General features: G+C 32.9%; 2 protein-coding genes across 2 annotated transcripts; one reads left to right on the top strand and one right to left on the bottom strand.

Annotated features, from left to right (window-relative positions):
- The first annotated feature begins 4,468 nt into the window (after nt 1–4,468).
- On the top strand, nt 4,469–5,008 carry LOC100786095 (auxin-induced protein 10A5-like). Its single transcript, XM_014762330.3, has one exon. The coding sequence runs from the start codon at nt 4,562–4,564 to the stop codon at nt 4,841–4,843; it is 282 nt and encodes a 93-aa protein (XP_014617816.1). The 5' UTR covers nt 4,469–4,561; the 3' UTR covers nt 4,844–5,008.
- An 8,938-nt stretch (nt 5,009–13,946) lies between these two features.
- On the bottom strand, nt 13,947–14,377 carry LOC100795597 (auxin-induced protein X10A-like). Its single transcript, XM_003533439.3, has one exon. It carries the CDS (start codon nt 14,304–14,306, stop codon nt 14,028–14,030), a length of 279 nt encoding a protein of 92 aa, XP_003533487.1. The 5' UTR covers nt 14,307–14,377; the 3' UTR covers nt 13,947–14,027.
- Nucleotides 14,378–15,158: the final 781 nt, after the last annotated feature.

Here is a 15,158-nt window from a genome sequence, read left to right on the forward strand (position 1 = left end):
TTATTCTAATTAACACATTTTTAACAAATTTCTTATTTAATAATTACGTTCTGTTATCGTAATATTTTTGGCCATATATAATTACATGCACCTTTCCCACTTTCAGAAAACAAGGGGAAGAAAATCGATTTTATAAGTGAAAATAATTCTTGTTTTCTTTTTCGGAGGATCAAGAAAAGAATTAATTTTCAGTTTTATCATTTGAAGAAGCTAAAGTGAACATTCTGCTTGTTAGTGCCTTCAATTTTCAGATTGAATAAATGAAAATGTGAGAAAAAACATGTTCCTAGACTGCTCATTCAGATGAACATTTGCCCAAGTAAGATAACAAAAAAGAGAGAATATTTTCAAGGTAATTAGCCACAATGTTAAAAAAATTGGGTCTACACGTCTACATATCAGCCTCGTGTACATCGGATTAGCACCTATTCAATGTATTTAAGAACACATCTTCTCTGCAAGGAATTGTGAGACCACCCATTGGATGGTCATAACCGAATTCTTCCTCAGTTTGACTCAACAAATCTTGAAATGAAGGTTGGTTCAAATATGATACAGGGATCACAAACCGCTTCATTTTCTCTCCAACATAGACTGCAAGGCAGCCCTTTGGCACATCCACACCATTTGAAGATGCTTGGTCTGCTGCAAATGATGCCTTTTTGATACCGCGTAAATGAAAACCCATTGTTATATGCGTTGATACTTGGGAAGAGAAAGTTGAAAATAAGGACTTGTAAATAAGATGCAAGTTTTTGAAATTCAAATGCTTTAGGATGTGAATATTTTTGGTGTCCTAAATGCTTGCAACCAAAGATATATATAAAGATGAAAGAACTTGTAAGAAATCGGTAGCTACATGGATGATTGAGGGGTGAGGGCTATGATATAATTAGAGTCATGGGATCCACAGGGAGACAATGGCACATATGGTGTTGCCTTGGAGAACTTTCTCAAGGATGAATGCAACATGTTACAGTAGATAATACGTACGGGCCCCACCTTCTGGAGCGAATCCACTTGAAATAGAACAAACATATGATCTCTTGCTATCCATAGCCTTACAAAATTCATCGGCCAGAAATTACTTTCTTTCCAGCTATAGTACAACATTAAGCATTAATTTAGGCAGCGTTGTCAACATGACGTAAACATGTCCAAAGCATGTTTACAAAATTATGAAATACCAATTAATGCATGAATAAAGGTTTGGTTTCACTTAGGCACGTTATGGTTAGTGTGCCATTGTTTTGATAAGGTGGGGTTAAACACGCGCGTACGTCTACACAACTTTATCCCTGATAGTGGCAACACCATGTCCACGTGATATCTCATGTGTTTGCCCTCCATCCTCTAACAATCATTTTCTGTGAATTTAGTTTCTACGGAATCTTTAAAACTATATATATACACTATCCTTTGCCTTCACAAACAACACAAGTCATTGGCATCCTCAAGCACCAACTTTTAGATTCATTATTTGTAAATTTGAGATTTTCTTCTTCCTTCAAACAAGGACAAAAATGGGTTTCCGTTTACCTGCTATTCGACGGGCATCATTCACAGCTTCAAAATCTATACAAGTCCCAAAGGGATATCTTGCAGTTTATGTTGGAGAGAAACAGAAGCGGTTTGTGATCCCCATATCATACTTGAACCAACCTTCATTCCAAGAGTTGTTGAGTCAAGCTGAGGAAGAGTTTGGCCTCACAATTCCTTGCAGTGAAGATGTCTTCCTATATTTAACTTCTCACTTGAGTGGATAATACGTACATCTCACTGCAGGAGACTGACGTAGATTAGTGGAGACATTTTATACAATAGCCATCTTCTCAGTTGGTAAAGATTATCCCATTTTTTAGCAATGACAACGAATTCAATTGCTAAGTACTCTGTTCATTGATTACAATGTTCACTTTTCTCTGCAATTTGAACTTGGCATAGTCAGGATTAGTATTTATCAATAATATTTATTCAATTTACTGTTCTGTTCTCATCAATTTCAATGGATAACATCTATAACTAACTGTGACACCTTCTACCCCATACATATATGTATTAACAATAAAAGGAATAAGAAATTATAATTAATTAAAAGTTCTTAAAACACATTTAAATAAAATCCTTTCAAAAGGATAAAAAGTTCACATTTATTTTTCTCGCATCATAATAAAACTTGTTCAAATAAATAATAAAATCATTTTGGATCAAACAAGGTCGTCCAAGACTTCACGCAACTAATATAAAAACTTATATCCCAATGTCACATCCTATCAGAATATTGTGTTTCCACGTCCTCTAGCATAAGGTTTTCCATAGTCATTCACCTAACTATCTACTTTCACGAACACAAAGTTCGAGATCATTACAGGATCCAAACACAAATAACACACGAGGAGTGAGTTCTCACATTTCTAACTAATATAGAGAAACGAGACAACTAGATATACAAATCATGTAAATGAGATATAACTTACTTAAACATAGCTCACGTAATTCCACCACTTTGTCGTGTAACATCACATGACAACACAATACGTCTCATTCATTTTCACATTATTCACGTACTCAAAGATCAAAACACAATATCACGAAATCAATCAATATTAATAAATACACAAGTGTTATGCAATAGATACACTAAGACTCAAGCCTATATGCAATCTGATATCATGTCAGTGAAAAACCACCCTAGGACGCTTAGGAGTACATAACAAGTCACACCATACAATGAGTATGTCAGGTCACTCTCACTAAGTAAAATTATAAAGTGACCAGTCACGGTCACTCCGTTTTGCAAGAATGCTCCAATCATATAGGATCAACATATGTTTAAAGGAACACTCAAACCGAGTGTCTTTACCCCCAAGGCTTAGACTCTGAAGAATCCGTTAGGGCATCACCTTCCTGATTCATGTCCAACTCCTAAAATATTTTTTACACACAAACACTGCTCATGAATTATACAATACCCATGATCTCACACTCGTGTTTCAAACACGTTTAACACGTTAAAAACAAGGGAAAAGTATAGGGATTAAAAATATAATTAACCCAAAAATATATTTTGACATTGTCTTGAATAAATTTATCTTTCTCTTTGGTCCTAGGAAAAATACTTTTGTTTTATCCTTGATAGAAATCATGTTTGCTTTTCTTACAGCAAATAACCTTGCTCACACAGGGAGAAATGATTATTGTAACAAATGAACAATAAAAGCTCTTGAGTAGTTAAATTCATAGTAACTACAAATTTTTAAAAAATTCTGTATAAATTTGTACTTCTAATTAACGGTCTTTCCCACTATTTCTTGAGAAAAGGGAGACTTTTACAAGTTGAAAAGATGCCTATGGTACAAAATGTCTAGACTAATCTATGTCAGTCTATAAGTTATATGTTGGAAGACATCTTCACTGCAATGAATTGTAAGACAACCCATGGGATGATCATATCCAAACTCTTCCTCAACTTGACTCAACAACTCTTGGAAAGAAGGTTGGTTCAAGTATGATACAGGGATCACAAAGGGCTTCATTTTCTCTCCAAAAGACAGCAAGATAGCCCTTTGGCGTGTCTAATGCTTTTAAAGACACTAATTGGTTTGCAGCAGATGATGCCCTTCGGATACCTAATAAATGAAAACCCATTGTTGTATAGTATGTGTTGGGACTTGAGAAGGTAATGGTCTAAATAGACTTGGAAGTGGAGGGTTTTCGAATTTTGAATGCTTCAGGATATGAATGATTTTTTTGGTCCTAAATGCTTGTAGCCATGAATATAGATAGATAGATAGATAGATAACAGGATATGTAAGAAACCGTTGGCTACATGAATTATCTGTGAAGGAGGGCTATGAGATAGGAGTAATGGGACCGACTAAGAGACAAGGGCATATGGAGTTGTCTTAGAAGACTTTCACAATAATCAACGTATCATGTTAAGAACTATGGACCACAGCTTCTGAAGTGAAGGCCAACAGATTTCCCCACTTGAAAAGAAACATATATCTATGAAAAAGAAAATATAATTGGATCATGTTGACAACTATTAAAGGAAGGCCCAGCAGAAAACTTAATGTATGCGAGTTTTAGATGTCAATCAGGTCTGCATAAGGTTTACTGCTTGCTAATTGTCACTATGATAATAGTCAGTACATCATAGAATATATCTTATTTAAAGAAGCAGGTGACATGTCTAAAGCCTGTCCACCATTGGATTAGCTATATCACAATTAAGGAATGAACACACATCGGGTTCTCGGGTGGAAAATTGGTTGGCCATTATCACAGAAGGTGGGATATGCACACCCATTGAACTTCCTAATCCTTGAAAGAGACCTGTGAGACAATATCATGTGATCCTTTGTCCCTTAGTAGACCTCATCAAAAAATAATTCATTGTGGAATAGGATTGCAGAGGCCATTGGGAACTATATATAAACTATTTCTTGGGTTCTCAAGCAACACAAGTCATTGCATTTCTCAAGTATCAGAATTCAAATATTTCTTTCATATACAATTAGTCCTTTGCACTATTTGTTGTGTTGAGCAACAGAATACAATGGGTTTCCGCATAGCAGGTATTATTAGACGGGCATCATTTTCTACAACCCAAGCAGCCTCCAAGAGGGTTGAAGTTCCCAAAGGCTATCTTGCAGTTTATGTTGGTGATAAGATGAGGCGGTTCATGATTCCAGTATCATACTTGAACCAACCTTCATTTCAAGAATTATTAAATCAAGCTGAAGAAGAATTTGGATATGATCATCCAACTGGTGGTCTCACAATTCCATGTCAGGAGGATGAGTTCCTAAATGTCACCTCTCGCTTGAATGAGTTGTAAATCATGTTAATGGAGACTGAGATAGATTAGATGAGACAAATTTTTACAGTAGGCACATTCTTTTATTGTAAAGGTTTTCCATTTTCTTTCCTTGTATGATTCCAAAGGAAGATGAATGAGAATACAACACAAGACATAGTGTAAACACTTTTTTCTTTTGCCAAATCCCAACTAATTTTAAAATTATTATCAAATTTCAGTGGATATATATCAGGCTATCAGCATATATTAGAGATTAATGGTTGGTACTGCTGCCCTATTTTAATTTCAATATACGTCCTTGATCACAAACAAGGAATCCATAACACAATTGTCATGAAACAGAATTAGACACTTGTTGCTACAATTTTTTTATAATTCATGGCTCATTGAGTTCCTGCTTTAAGGAACACATAGTAACTATCTTCAGTTATACTCCCTATTGTTCTACTACCCTTTATCACCATAAAATCATTATAATTTTCCAAAGGTCATCATTTTTTCTGTTTTACAACACAATCAGCACCAGTACATGGATTACTAGTTGTTTCTTGGACAGAAAAGCATGGATAATTACTATTGTATTGCCCCAAAATTTAACAGCAATGGTGAACAGAAAATAAGAACTCAGATCCACAGTTTCAATGAATAGTAAACAGTTGATATATTATCCAGGCTTATTATTTCTCCCTTTCCAAATTGTCTTTTTTTATTATATTACATTGAGAAATTGAATCTCTGGCTTCAAAAGTCTAGATGTATAAATATTTTGGGATGATAATTTGATAGTCAGTCATAATTGTTGCATACCAAGACCTAGTGTTTTGCTTCAAGACGACGTTTTCTTTATTTGATTTGTAGACTTTAAACCTATGCTTCTTGCACTGCAAGGTCATAGTTTCATCTTATATAAAAGACATAAGTCATAGAAAAGCATTGGCTCTTTGACTTCTACAGATATAGGGTTATAGATAATAAGTCATACCATACCAGATGTCAATGGTATAAGAGAAAGCTTTTGCCATAGGAGTTGGCCCGTGTTACTCAAGGGGAAAATAAACCTTTAATGCTTAGTCCATTGTTATTTTGCACCTGCAATAGCAGGGACGGTGCTTCATGGGTGATTCCTTGGAACCTCAAAAATATTAATTTCATAGGTATATTAATTAATAAAATATATTTTAACTTCGTCCCAAATAAATCTATCTTTCTCCCAGATCCTAGGAAAATACTTTTGCTCTACCCTTGTTAGGAATGACATGTTCTGTGCTTGCTTTTAAATTTATCAGAAAATAGTTTTTTTTAACAGAAATCAACCTTGCTTGTACAGGGAAAGGAACCTTCTTAGTAATAAACAGAAAACATAGAGGAGATGCATGATCAGTTAAATATATTGCCATTGCACACATAAAATTATATACTGTGATTTTGTCAATTTGATGGTCTTTCTTTTCCGTATTTCTTCAGAAAAGGAGTTCTTTACAAGTTGAGAAGATGCCTAATGTACAAAAATGTCACTACTAATCTATGTCAGCCTACTAAAGTGTGAGTTTTATTGTCCATTTAAGCAAGAAGTTAAACGTTGGAAGACATCTTTGCTTCAAGGAATTGTGAGACCACCCATGGGATGCCATACCCAAACTCTTCCTCGGCTAGACTCAGCAAGTCATGGAATGAAGGTTGGTTCAAGTATGACACAAGGATTACAAACTGCTTCATTTTCTCTCCAACATAGACTGCAAGGTAGCCCTTTGGTGCATCCCCTGCTTTTGATGATACTTGATTGGCTGCAAATAATGCCTTTTTGATACCAGGTAAACGAAAATCCATTGTTGTATTGATTGTTTTATAGACTTGAGAAGAAAATGGTTTGAGAAAAGTCTTGAAAAACTTTGAATGCTTTTGGACGCGAATGATTTGTGTTGGTCCTAAATGCTTGAGGCCATGAATGTGTGTGTGTGTGTGGATAAAAGGATATGTAAGAAATCACTAACTACATGAATTATTGGTGAAGGAGGGATATGAGATTTGAGTAATGGGACCAAATGAAAGACAAGGTATATGGTGTTGTCTTGGAGGACTTATCTTAAGAATCAGTCTAACATGTTATAGTAGATAATGCAAGTCCCACCTTCTGTATCTTTGAAAAAGAAAGTCTAATTGGATCATGTTGACACTGATTGAGGGTGGTGGGGACCAGAAACTTCATTTATGTGTTCAATATTGGTTCTCTTCGTATCTCTGAACACTATTGCAGAGAGCTATTAATCTGGTCTGCTTAAGGTTTACTGGTTGCTAACTGTCACTATGATATTAGTCGATACATGGTGGAATATTTATATATATATAGAGAGAGAGAGAGAGAGAGAGAACTGTCATCTTATTTAAAGAAGCAGGAGGCGTGTCTAAAGCATGTCCACCATTGGATTAGCTATATCACAATGCTTGAACAAACTTTAGGTGTCAGGTGCGTAATTTGTTTGCCATTACCTAAGAAGGTGGGGTATACACTCCCATTGAACTTCCTAATCCTTCAAACAGATCTCTGAGATAATACCATGTGATCCTTTGTCCCTAAGTAGACCCCACCATGGCCACGACAAAAAGTAATCCATTGTTGAATTGGATTCAGAGGCACATAGAAACTATATATACACTATTTCTTGGGTTCTCAGGGTACCCAATTCATTGCATTCCTCCAGTATCAGAATTCAAATATTTCTTTCTTTCATATTCAAGTCCATTGTACGGTTTGTTGTGAGGAGCCAGAGAAAACAATGGGTTTCCGCATACCTGCTATTATCAGACAAGCATCGCTATCTACAACCCAAACAGCCTCCAAGAGGGTTGAAGTACAAAAAGGCTATTTTGCAGTCTATGTTGGAGATAAGATGAGGCGGTTCATGATTCCAGTATCATACTTGAACCAACCTTCATTTCAAGAATTATTAAGTCAAGCAGAAGAAGAATTTGGATTTGATCAGCCAACGGGTGGTCTCACAATTCCATGCAAGGAGGATGAGTTCCTAAACATCATCGCTAACTTGAATGAGCTGTAAATCATGCTAATGCAGTCTGAGATCGACTAGATTAGGCAAATTTGTACAGAAGGCATATTCGTTTATCGTAAAGATTTTCCATTTTCTTGTATAGTTCCATTGGTAGTTGGAATGTGTTCCCAAATGAGAATACAACACAAGACATTTGTTTTTTGACATTTTTATTTTGCAGAATCCTTACCAATTTTAATTTCCTTATCAAATTCTAGTTAATATATATCAGGCTATCATCAGCATATATCTATTTATAATAATATATAAAAGCTGAGCTATTTCATATTACGTTGTCATGTCAGCGAACATGATGATGTGGAAGAAGAAGAACATTCTTCTATTGAGTGATACTCACAATCTTCCAAAACCCTATACAATACATTTCAATTGAGTGATACTCACCTCCAGATGCCCCAGTCTTCTGCATTCCCTTCTACGTACCTGTTTTTCATCTCAAGATTTTTCACATACAACTTTGTCCTCTCCCAGATCTTCGGCGCAGAAGAACCTTTTGAAATTCGATCGCTTCATTCATTCTACGTTCGCGATTATGATGATGATACTATAGCAGTAGTATTTCGTGAACCATATTCACATCAAAAACCGAATCGCATGACCTCCAATCACATATGGCAACCGACGATAACCTCAATCAGACGGATTTGGGGTTGTGCGAGCCTCTTCGCATCAAACCCTGAATCGTACGACACTCCACGAAACCTCGGTCAGACTTTCTGAATCACATGACACTCGAGGAAAACTCGGTCAAATGAATTTGGGGATGTGCAAGCATCTTCACATGAAAGACCGAATCGCAGGACACTCTCCCAATCGCAGACACTCCATGAAACCTCGGTCAGACCCTCCAAATCGTGCGACACTCGACGAAAACTCGGACAAACGAATTTGGGGATGTGCAAGCATCTTCACATGAAAGACTGAATCGCAGGACACTCCCTGAATCGCATACTGCATTGTATAGTGAGAGCCTCTCCACAATCGCATACTTTAAAGTTTTGGTCCTACACACAGGTAAGACTTTTGATACTGAGTTTTGTTGATTTATAGTTTCACTTTTGTGATATATTTATTTTTCTAATGTGTAGATTTTCCCATTGATAGATGCAAAAATATGAAAAGAGGATAGACAGGGCAAAAGAACAATATAACTTAACTTGGAAAGAAGAAGGAGATTAGCAAAAAGGTGCATCCAAATGATGGTATGTAAACAATTTATATTTCTTCATATGAAAAATGTTTTTTTTATTAAGTTGAAATTCAAATTCGAATTAGTCATTGGAATTTAAATTCAAATCTAATAGACATAAGTGTTATTTTTGTCCTCTTCTTTACTATTGTCATTTTATAAGCCGGAAACCAAATAAACAAACAAGTACGCACACACACACTTGTGTAAAAGTTGAACTGTTAGTGTTTTATATAATTTTAAGTGAATGTGAACTTTTGTTAGGCTTAATTAATAAGGTTGATGAATTTGTGTCTTCAGAATGTTCCTTTGTTTAAATAATCACATTGCCTCACTTTAGGGATACATGTAGACATTTTAAAATATATTGTTAGTCCTTGGTTGACAACATGGTCCGGGAGAAAAATAAGCATAAGAGTCAGAGGTATATATAACTCAAAGGCATCAGATCAACATTTGAAGGTGTATCACCCAGAAACTTAAAATACGCTAATATTAACAAATAAAGTCATTATATATTTTTGTTAATTTATTTATCTCCATATTTGTTAATGTATATGTTGCTTCATGAAATTTCATTTCACCTCCTTAATTTCATAAATTCTAATAATAGGTCCAAATGTAGCAACACAACTTTGCCTCTTCCAAGTACATTATACAATCATGGTTACTTAACTCACCTTCCTCTTTTAGAAGAGAAAGCTCTTAATACAAACTTGCAACTACAATCTACAAGAAAGTTTTTTTCTAACTCAACTTTATAGTTAAACAATATTTTTCACAATATGAATAAATTTTAACTTAAATAAGATATGCTCTTAATTATTCATTGCCTAAAGGTAAAAAAAAAAAAAATTTAAGGAGTTGGTTATGAATATCACAATCTTTTTTCAATATTAAGATAATTGACCAACGTGACAGAGGTCGTGGAGATGTTTGACCATTTGGTTAGCCAACGGCAGAAGCATCAAGAGGGAGAGTAGTTATGAGAATAATTTGATATGATGAAACACCTATTTCAAGTAATTAATCTCCTCTCATCTTGTAGCTATTTGATATAGTTTAAATTATTTTTTTTATAATAATACAAATAAATTATTTAAATATTCTTTAACTATAGTGAGCAACTGAGTGTCAATTTTTTATCCCCTATTTTCATAGCAAGGTAATGTGCATTATATTATATTTTACCATGACAACCTAACCATGATTAGCATGACACAAAACTTGCATAAATGTTACTTTTAAATGAATATACAATATCATGGGTGTGCTTGCTAATATGATCTAATTTTAATATTTTGGCATATGATACTTCATGAGTGGCTGATGTTCAGCTATTGGTTTGGCCTATTGGTCTTTCACTACCTTATGTCAAACATGAATTTATGATTATTTTGTAACTTTAGGAATATATGCTATGTCAAAGGTGAATTTATGATTATTTTGTAACTTTTTCTGTAATTTAATTTGGACTCAAGCATGCACTATAATTGATTAGTGTGTAACGGAAGTATGTAGCAATCACTTTGTGTATAATTAGTATTAATGTTATCATAACATTAGACCATGTTTGATCATGTTGTATGCAACTTAGTAACCATGCTCCTTCTCTTTTCTTTTTGTTTTTGTTCTAACAAAATACATATATGAAAACTAAAGCATTTTCCAGCGCATCCACCACCATGGTTATCAAGTTAATCACCTAGAGTAGCCTGGACTTTGGCTCAAGCTCCTACTGTAACTCTTGCTTCTGCTATAACTCCTACTTCGGTTGCAGCTTCTTGATGCATAAGGTGATCTATAGTATGATCGATTCCTATACTTTCTATCCTTGGTGAGATTGACCTGAATCATAATAAAGGTGAGTATAAATATTATAGATCATCAAAAATGAAATTTTAGCTAATGTAATAACAAACCTGTAATGTCGTCTTTGTCTTGGAGGACAATAGTCTGGGTTAGGTATCACCCAGAAACTTAACATATGTTAATTTTAATGAATAAAGTCATTATATATTTTTTGTTAATTTATTTATCTCCATATTTGTTAATGTATATGCATGCTTATTATATATGTTGCTTCATGAAATTTCATTTTGCCTCCTTAATTTCATAAATTCTAATAATAGGTCCAAATGTAGCAACACAACTTTGCCTCTTCCAACAAGTCAAAAGGTACATCTTTATCATCTGATGAAGAAGTTTATGAAATCTCACAAACTCATTTAAGAAAAAAGGTAAATGAAGAAGATGGCACAACTCAAAGTCCAAGGCTACAACTATCCAAGTCAAAAAATGTATCTTCATCATCAAAAGAAGAAGAAAGTCCATTAAAGAAAAATGTGAAAAAAAATTTGTCATAAGCAAAAGCTCCAAGCTACAAGCATCCAAGAAGTCAAAAGATGCATCTTCATCATCAAATGAAATTTATTCAATCTCAGAAAGTTCATTAAGGAGAAAGGCGAATAAATAAACTGTTCTAATATCCTCTAATGATGAAGAGTCAATCTTACTTGAAAGTTTAAAAAGGAGCACACCAAACAAAATAAAATTCAACAACAGGTCGCCAGCAAAAAGAAATAAATACAAAAAATCTATTTAAGCAAACAATATATGGAGTTTTATTAGCATAATTTTTATGTGTTTTAACATTATGGTTGACTATTTTTCTTTCATTATATATATTTCACATTATGTGTTTTAACATTATATGTTTTATTATGTCAATTTCACTTTATTCTTAATTACTCTTATAATATTTATGCATAATACTTTCTTTTACTTTCACGTAACTCAATTTTAGTTGAGTGATCATACTCTAATTTTAAAATATTTCCTTATAAATATATGGATAAATATAAATTATCTTAATTTATACATAATTTTTTTTAACTCATTTAACTGTCAATGATATAAAATATCATTAAGAATTATATTTTTAATTTTTATTTATCAATCAAATTATTTATTTAAATATTTTTAAAAATTATTTATAAATCCGTGGATCGTGCGGGTCTATGTCTAGTTAGAGATAAATGCAGTAACTCTATACGAGATATTGACAAACCTTTATAATGGTGGTTATTGATGCGCTATTTTATTTTCAATATATGTCCTTGAGCTAAACAAGGAACCCACATAGTAACTATCTTAAGTTAATTTACGATAATTCGTTGATCATTCAGCTCCTGCTTTGAGCACCACATAGTAACTATCTTAAGTTAATTTAGTACTAGCTCCCTCCTGTTCTATTATCTCCGCAAAATCTTTATCATTTTCCAGGGTCATCAATTTTTCTGTTTTCCTAAACAAGCAGCACCAGCACATGGATTATTAGTTGTTTCCTGGGCAGAAAAGCTTGGATTATTACTACTATTGTATTGCCCCAAAATTCACCACAGAAATAGAACAAAGATTTATCCACACAGTTTCAATGAATAGTAAATAGTTGTTGTCTTACCCGTGGGCTATTATTTCCTCCTTTCCAATTCATTTCCATTTATTAAATTTAAATTGGGAATTTGGATCTCGGGCTTCCAAGTCCATCTGTATTACTGTAAAAAATTTGGGATGATAATCTATGATATAAATATTAGTCAGTCATAATTGTCACAGATCTAATTAAACCTATTAACTTTGCATTAAGGCAACTTTCTATTTATTTGGTTTGAAGATTTTAAACCTATGCTTCTTCCATTGCAAGGTCCTAATTTCATTTTATCCAAAACAAAAGTGAGAAAATCATTGGTTCTTTAATTTCTCCAAATAGGGTTATAGATAATAAGCCGTACCATACGTCAATAGTATGAGAGCAAACTTTTGCTATAGGAGTAGGCCAGTATTATTCAAATTAAAGGAAAATGTAAACCTTGATGTTAAGTCAATGGTTATTTTCCACCACCTTGCATTCGCAGACAAGGTTCCTTGTGTGATTTCGGCCTTGACACCTCCAAATTTTAATTTCCTATGTATATTTATTAATGAAATATATTTAAAATTTGTTCCAAAAATATTTTTTTTGTTTTTTAATATTTAACGTAACTACACATCTAGATAGATGATCAGTTTAACTGGAAAAACTTGCATCATCACTTGATCCACGCTCAATGAGAGATACATATACAAGATGTTATTCTTATTTAATTATATAATATAATATATGGATAAAATTCGATCTCGTGTCAGGCTAAGTTCCATTGAGTAGTGATCACCATGGACCAAGACTTGAATTTTTTATGTTTCTCTTTTATATTTGACTTTTTCTCTATATTAGTATTAATTATTATATCACTCATTTTATTTTGTTGCCTCTCTTCTTTTCCTATCTCTCTCTTATTTATAAAAAAAAATGGTGTATAAAAATATGGAAAAATACAATTACTCTACTAGTACTAGCCCTCCTTAAACATAGAAGGTACGTAACGATACAAATTGAAAACAAAACAAAAATAACTATATTTTATTGAAATTATTTATAGAATTAACAGTTTTCTTTCAATTTCATGCATATAACTAATTTATTTAAATTAATAACATATTTTAAGTTTTAACTAATTTCTGATTTAATATTTACGTTCTTTCATAATTTTTTTGTCATATAGGGAGCACCCTTTAATTTCTCCTTTTCTAGAACAAGGGGAGAAAATCAAGTTTATAAATGAAAATAATCCTCACTTTTTTTACTTTATCAGGATCAAGAAAATAATTTTCCATTTATCTTTATAAATATTTAAATATTTTCACATTGATAAATGAAGAGAAAATGTGAGAAAAATGTTCATGATGTACGAAATTTCTCATTCAGATGAACATTTTTTTTTTACAGTTGCCCAAGTAAGATAACAAAAATGGAGAGGGAATATTTTCAAGGCAAAGAAACTATGATACAAAAATGTGTCAAGTTTAGTCTACGTCTATATATGTCAGTTTTATCTTCATGTGATTAACACCTATTCAAGCGAGAAGAGGTATCTAAGAACACATCTTCTCTGCAAGGAATTGTGAGACCACCCATTGGATGATCATACCCGAATTCTTCCTCAGCTTTACTCAACAAATCTTGAAATGAAGGCTGGTTCAAGTATGATAAGGGGATCACGAACTGCTTCATTTTCTCTCCAACATAGATTGCAAGGTAGCCCTTTGGCACATTCAAGGCTTTTGAAGATGCTTGGATTGCAGCAAGGGATGCCTTTCTGATACCAGGTAAACGAAAACCCATTGTTAATTATATGTACTGTTGATACTTGGGAAGAGAAAGTTAACAAAAGAGACTTATAAATAAGATGCAAGTTTTTGAACTTGGAAGGCTGAATGATTTGTGTTGGTCCCGAGTGCTAGTCATGACCGGCCCATCTTATTAAGAGACCTAAAGCGAATTTTAAAATGAAATCTTTTTTGGTCTAACAATTTTTTTAACAAAAAATTATATTTTATTAAATATTTTTATTGAAAATTTATTTTTCAAGCTTTTAAAGATGTAAAGTTATTTATTAATTTATTATAATCGATTTTCTTTAATATTTTTCTTGAGACATTGTTAATCTTAAAAAAGATTTAATTAATTTTAATTTTGAAAAATTTCTTTCCGTCAAAGCAACATTTACTAGAATTATTAACATTATTCTATTGCTTTATATACTTCTTTGAGTTGAGATATTCACCGCAATGTTCTCTGAACTCTAAAACTGATAAATGTAAAACAAAAATATTTTAGAATTTCAAAAAATTATACAAAAATAATACCAGAACTGAATTATAAAAACTACAATCGTATTTCAAAAAGCAAAAAGATCATAAAGAATTCAAATAATTTAGTCAAATGGATAAAAAAATTATTAAAATAACATGTGTAATACCTTACATGTGAATCGGAACAAGAGCATCAAAGTCAAGCCACAAATCAAAAGCAAAACAAGGAATATTGAAAAGAAAAAAAACCAATAAACATACTTAATCAAATAAGAATAAAAGGAATATTTGCACGAACAAAGGGCCATGGAGAGTATAAATGAGAATTAGAGTGATATTTGAGCTAATTTGGGAGAGAATAAAAAGTGACTTTTGGATTACT

The sequence above is a fragment of the Glycine max genome, chromosome 9 (assembly GCF_000004515.6).
Source record: "Glycine max cultivar Williams 82 chromosome 9, Glycine_max_v4.0, whole genome shotgun sequence".
In the NCBI taxonomy this organism is placed as follows: Eukaryota; Viridiplantae; Streptophyta; class Magnoliopsida; order Fabales; family Fabaceae; genus Glycine; species Glycine max.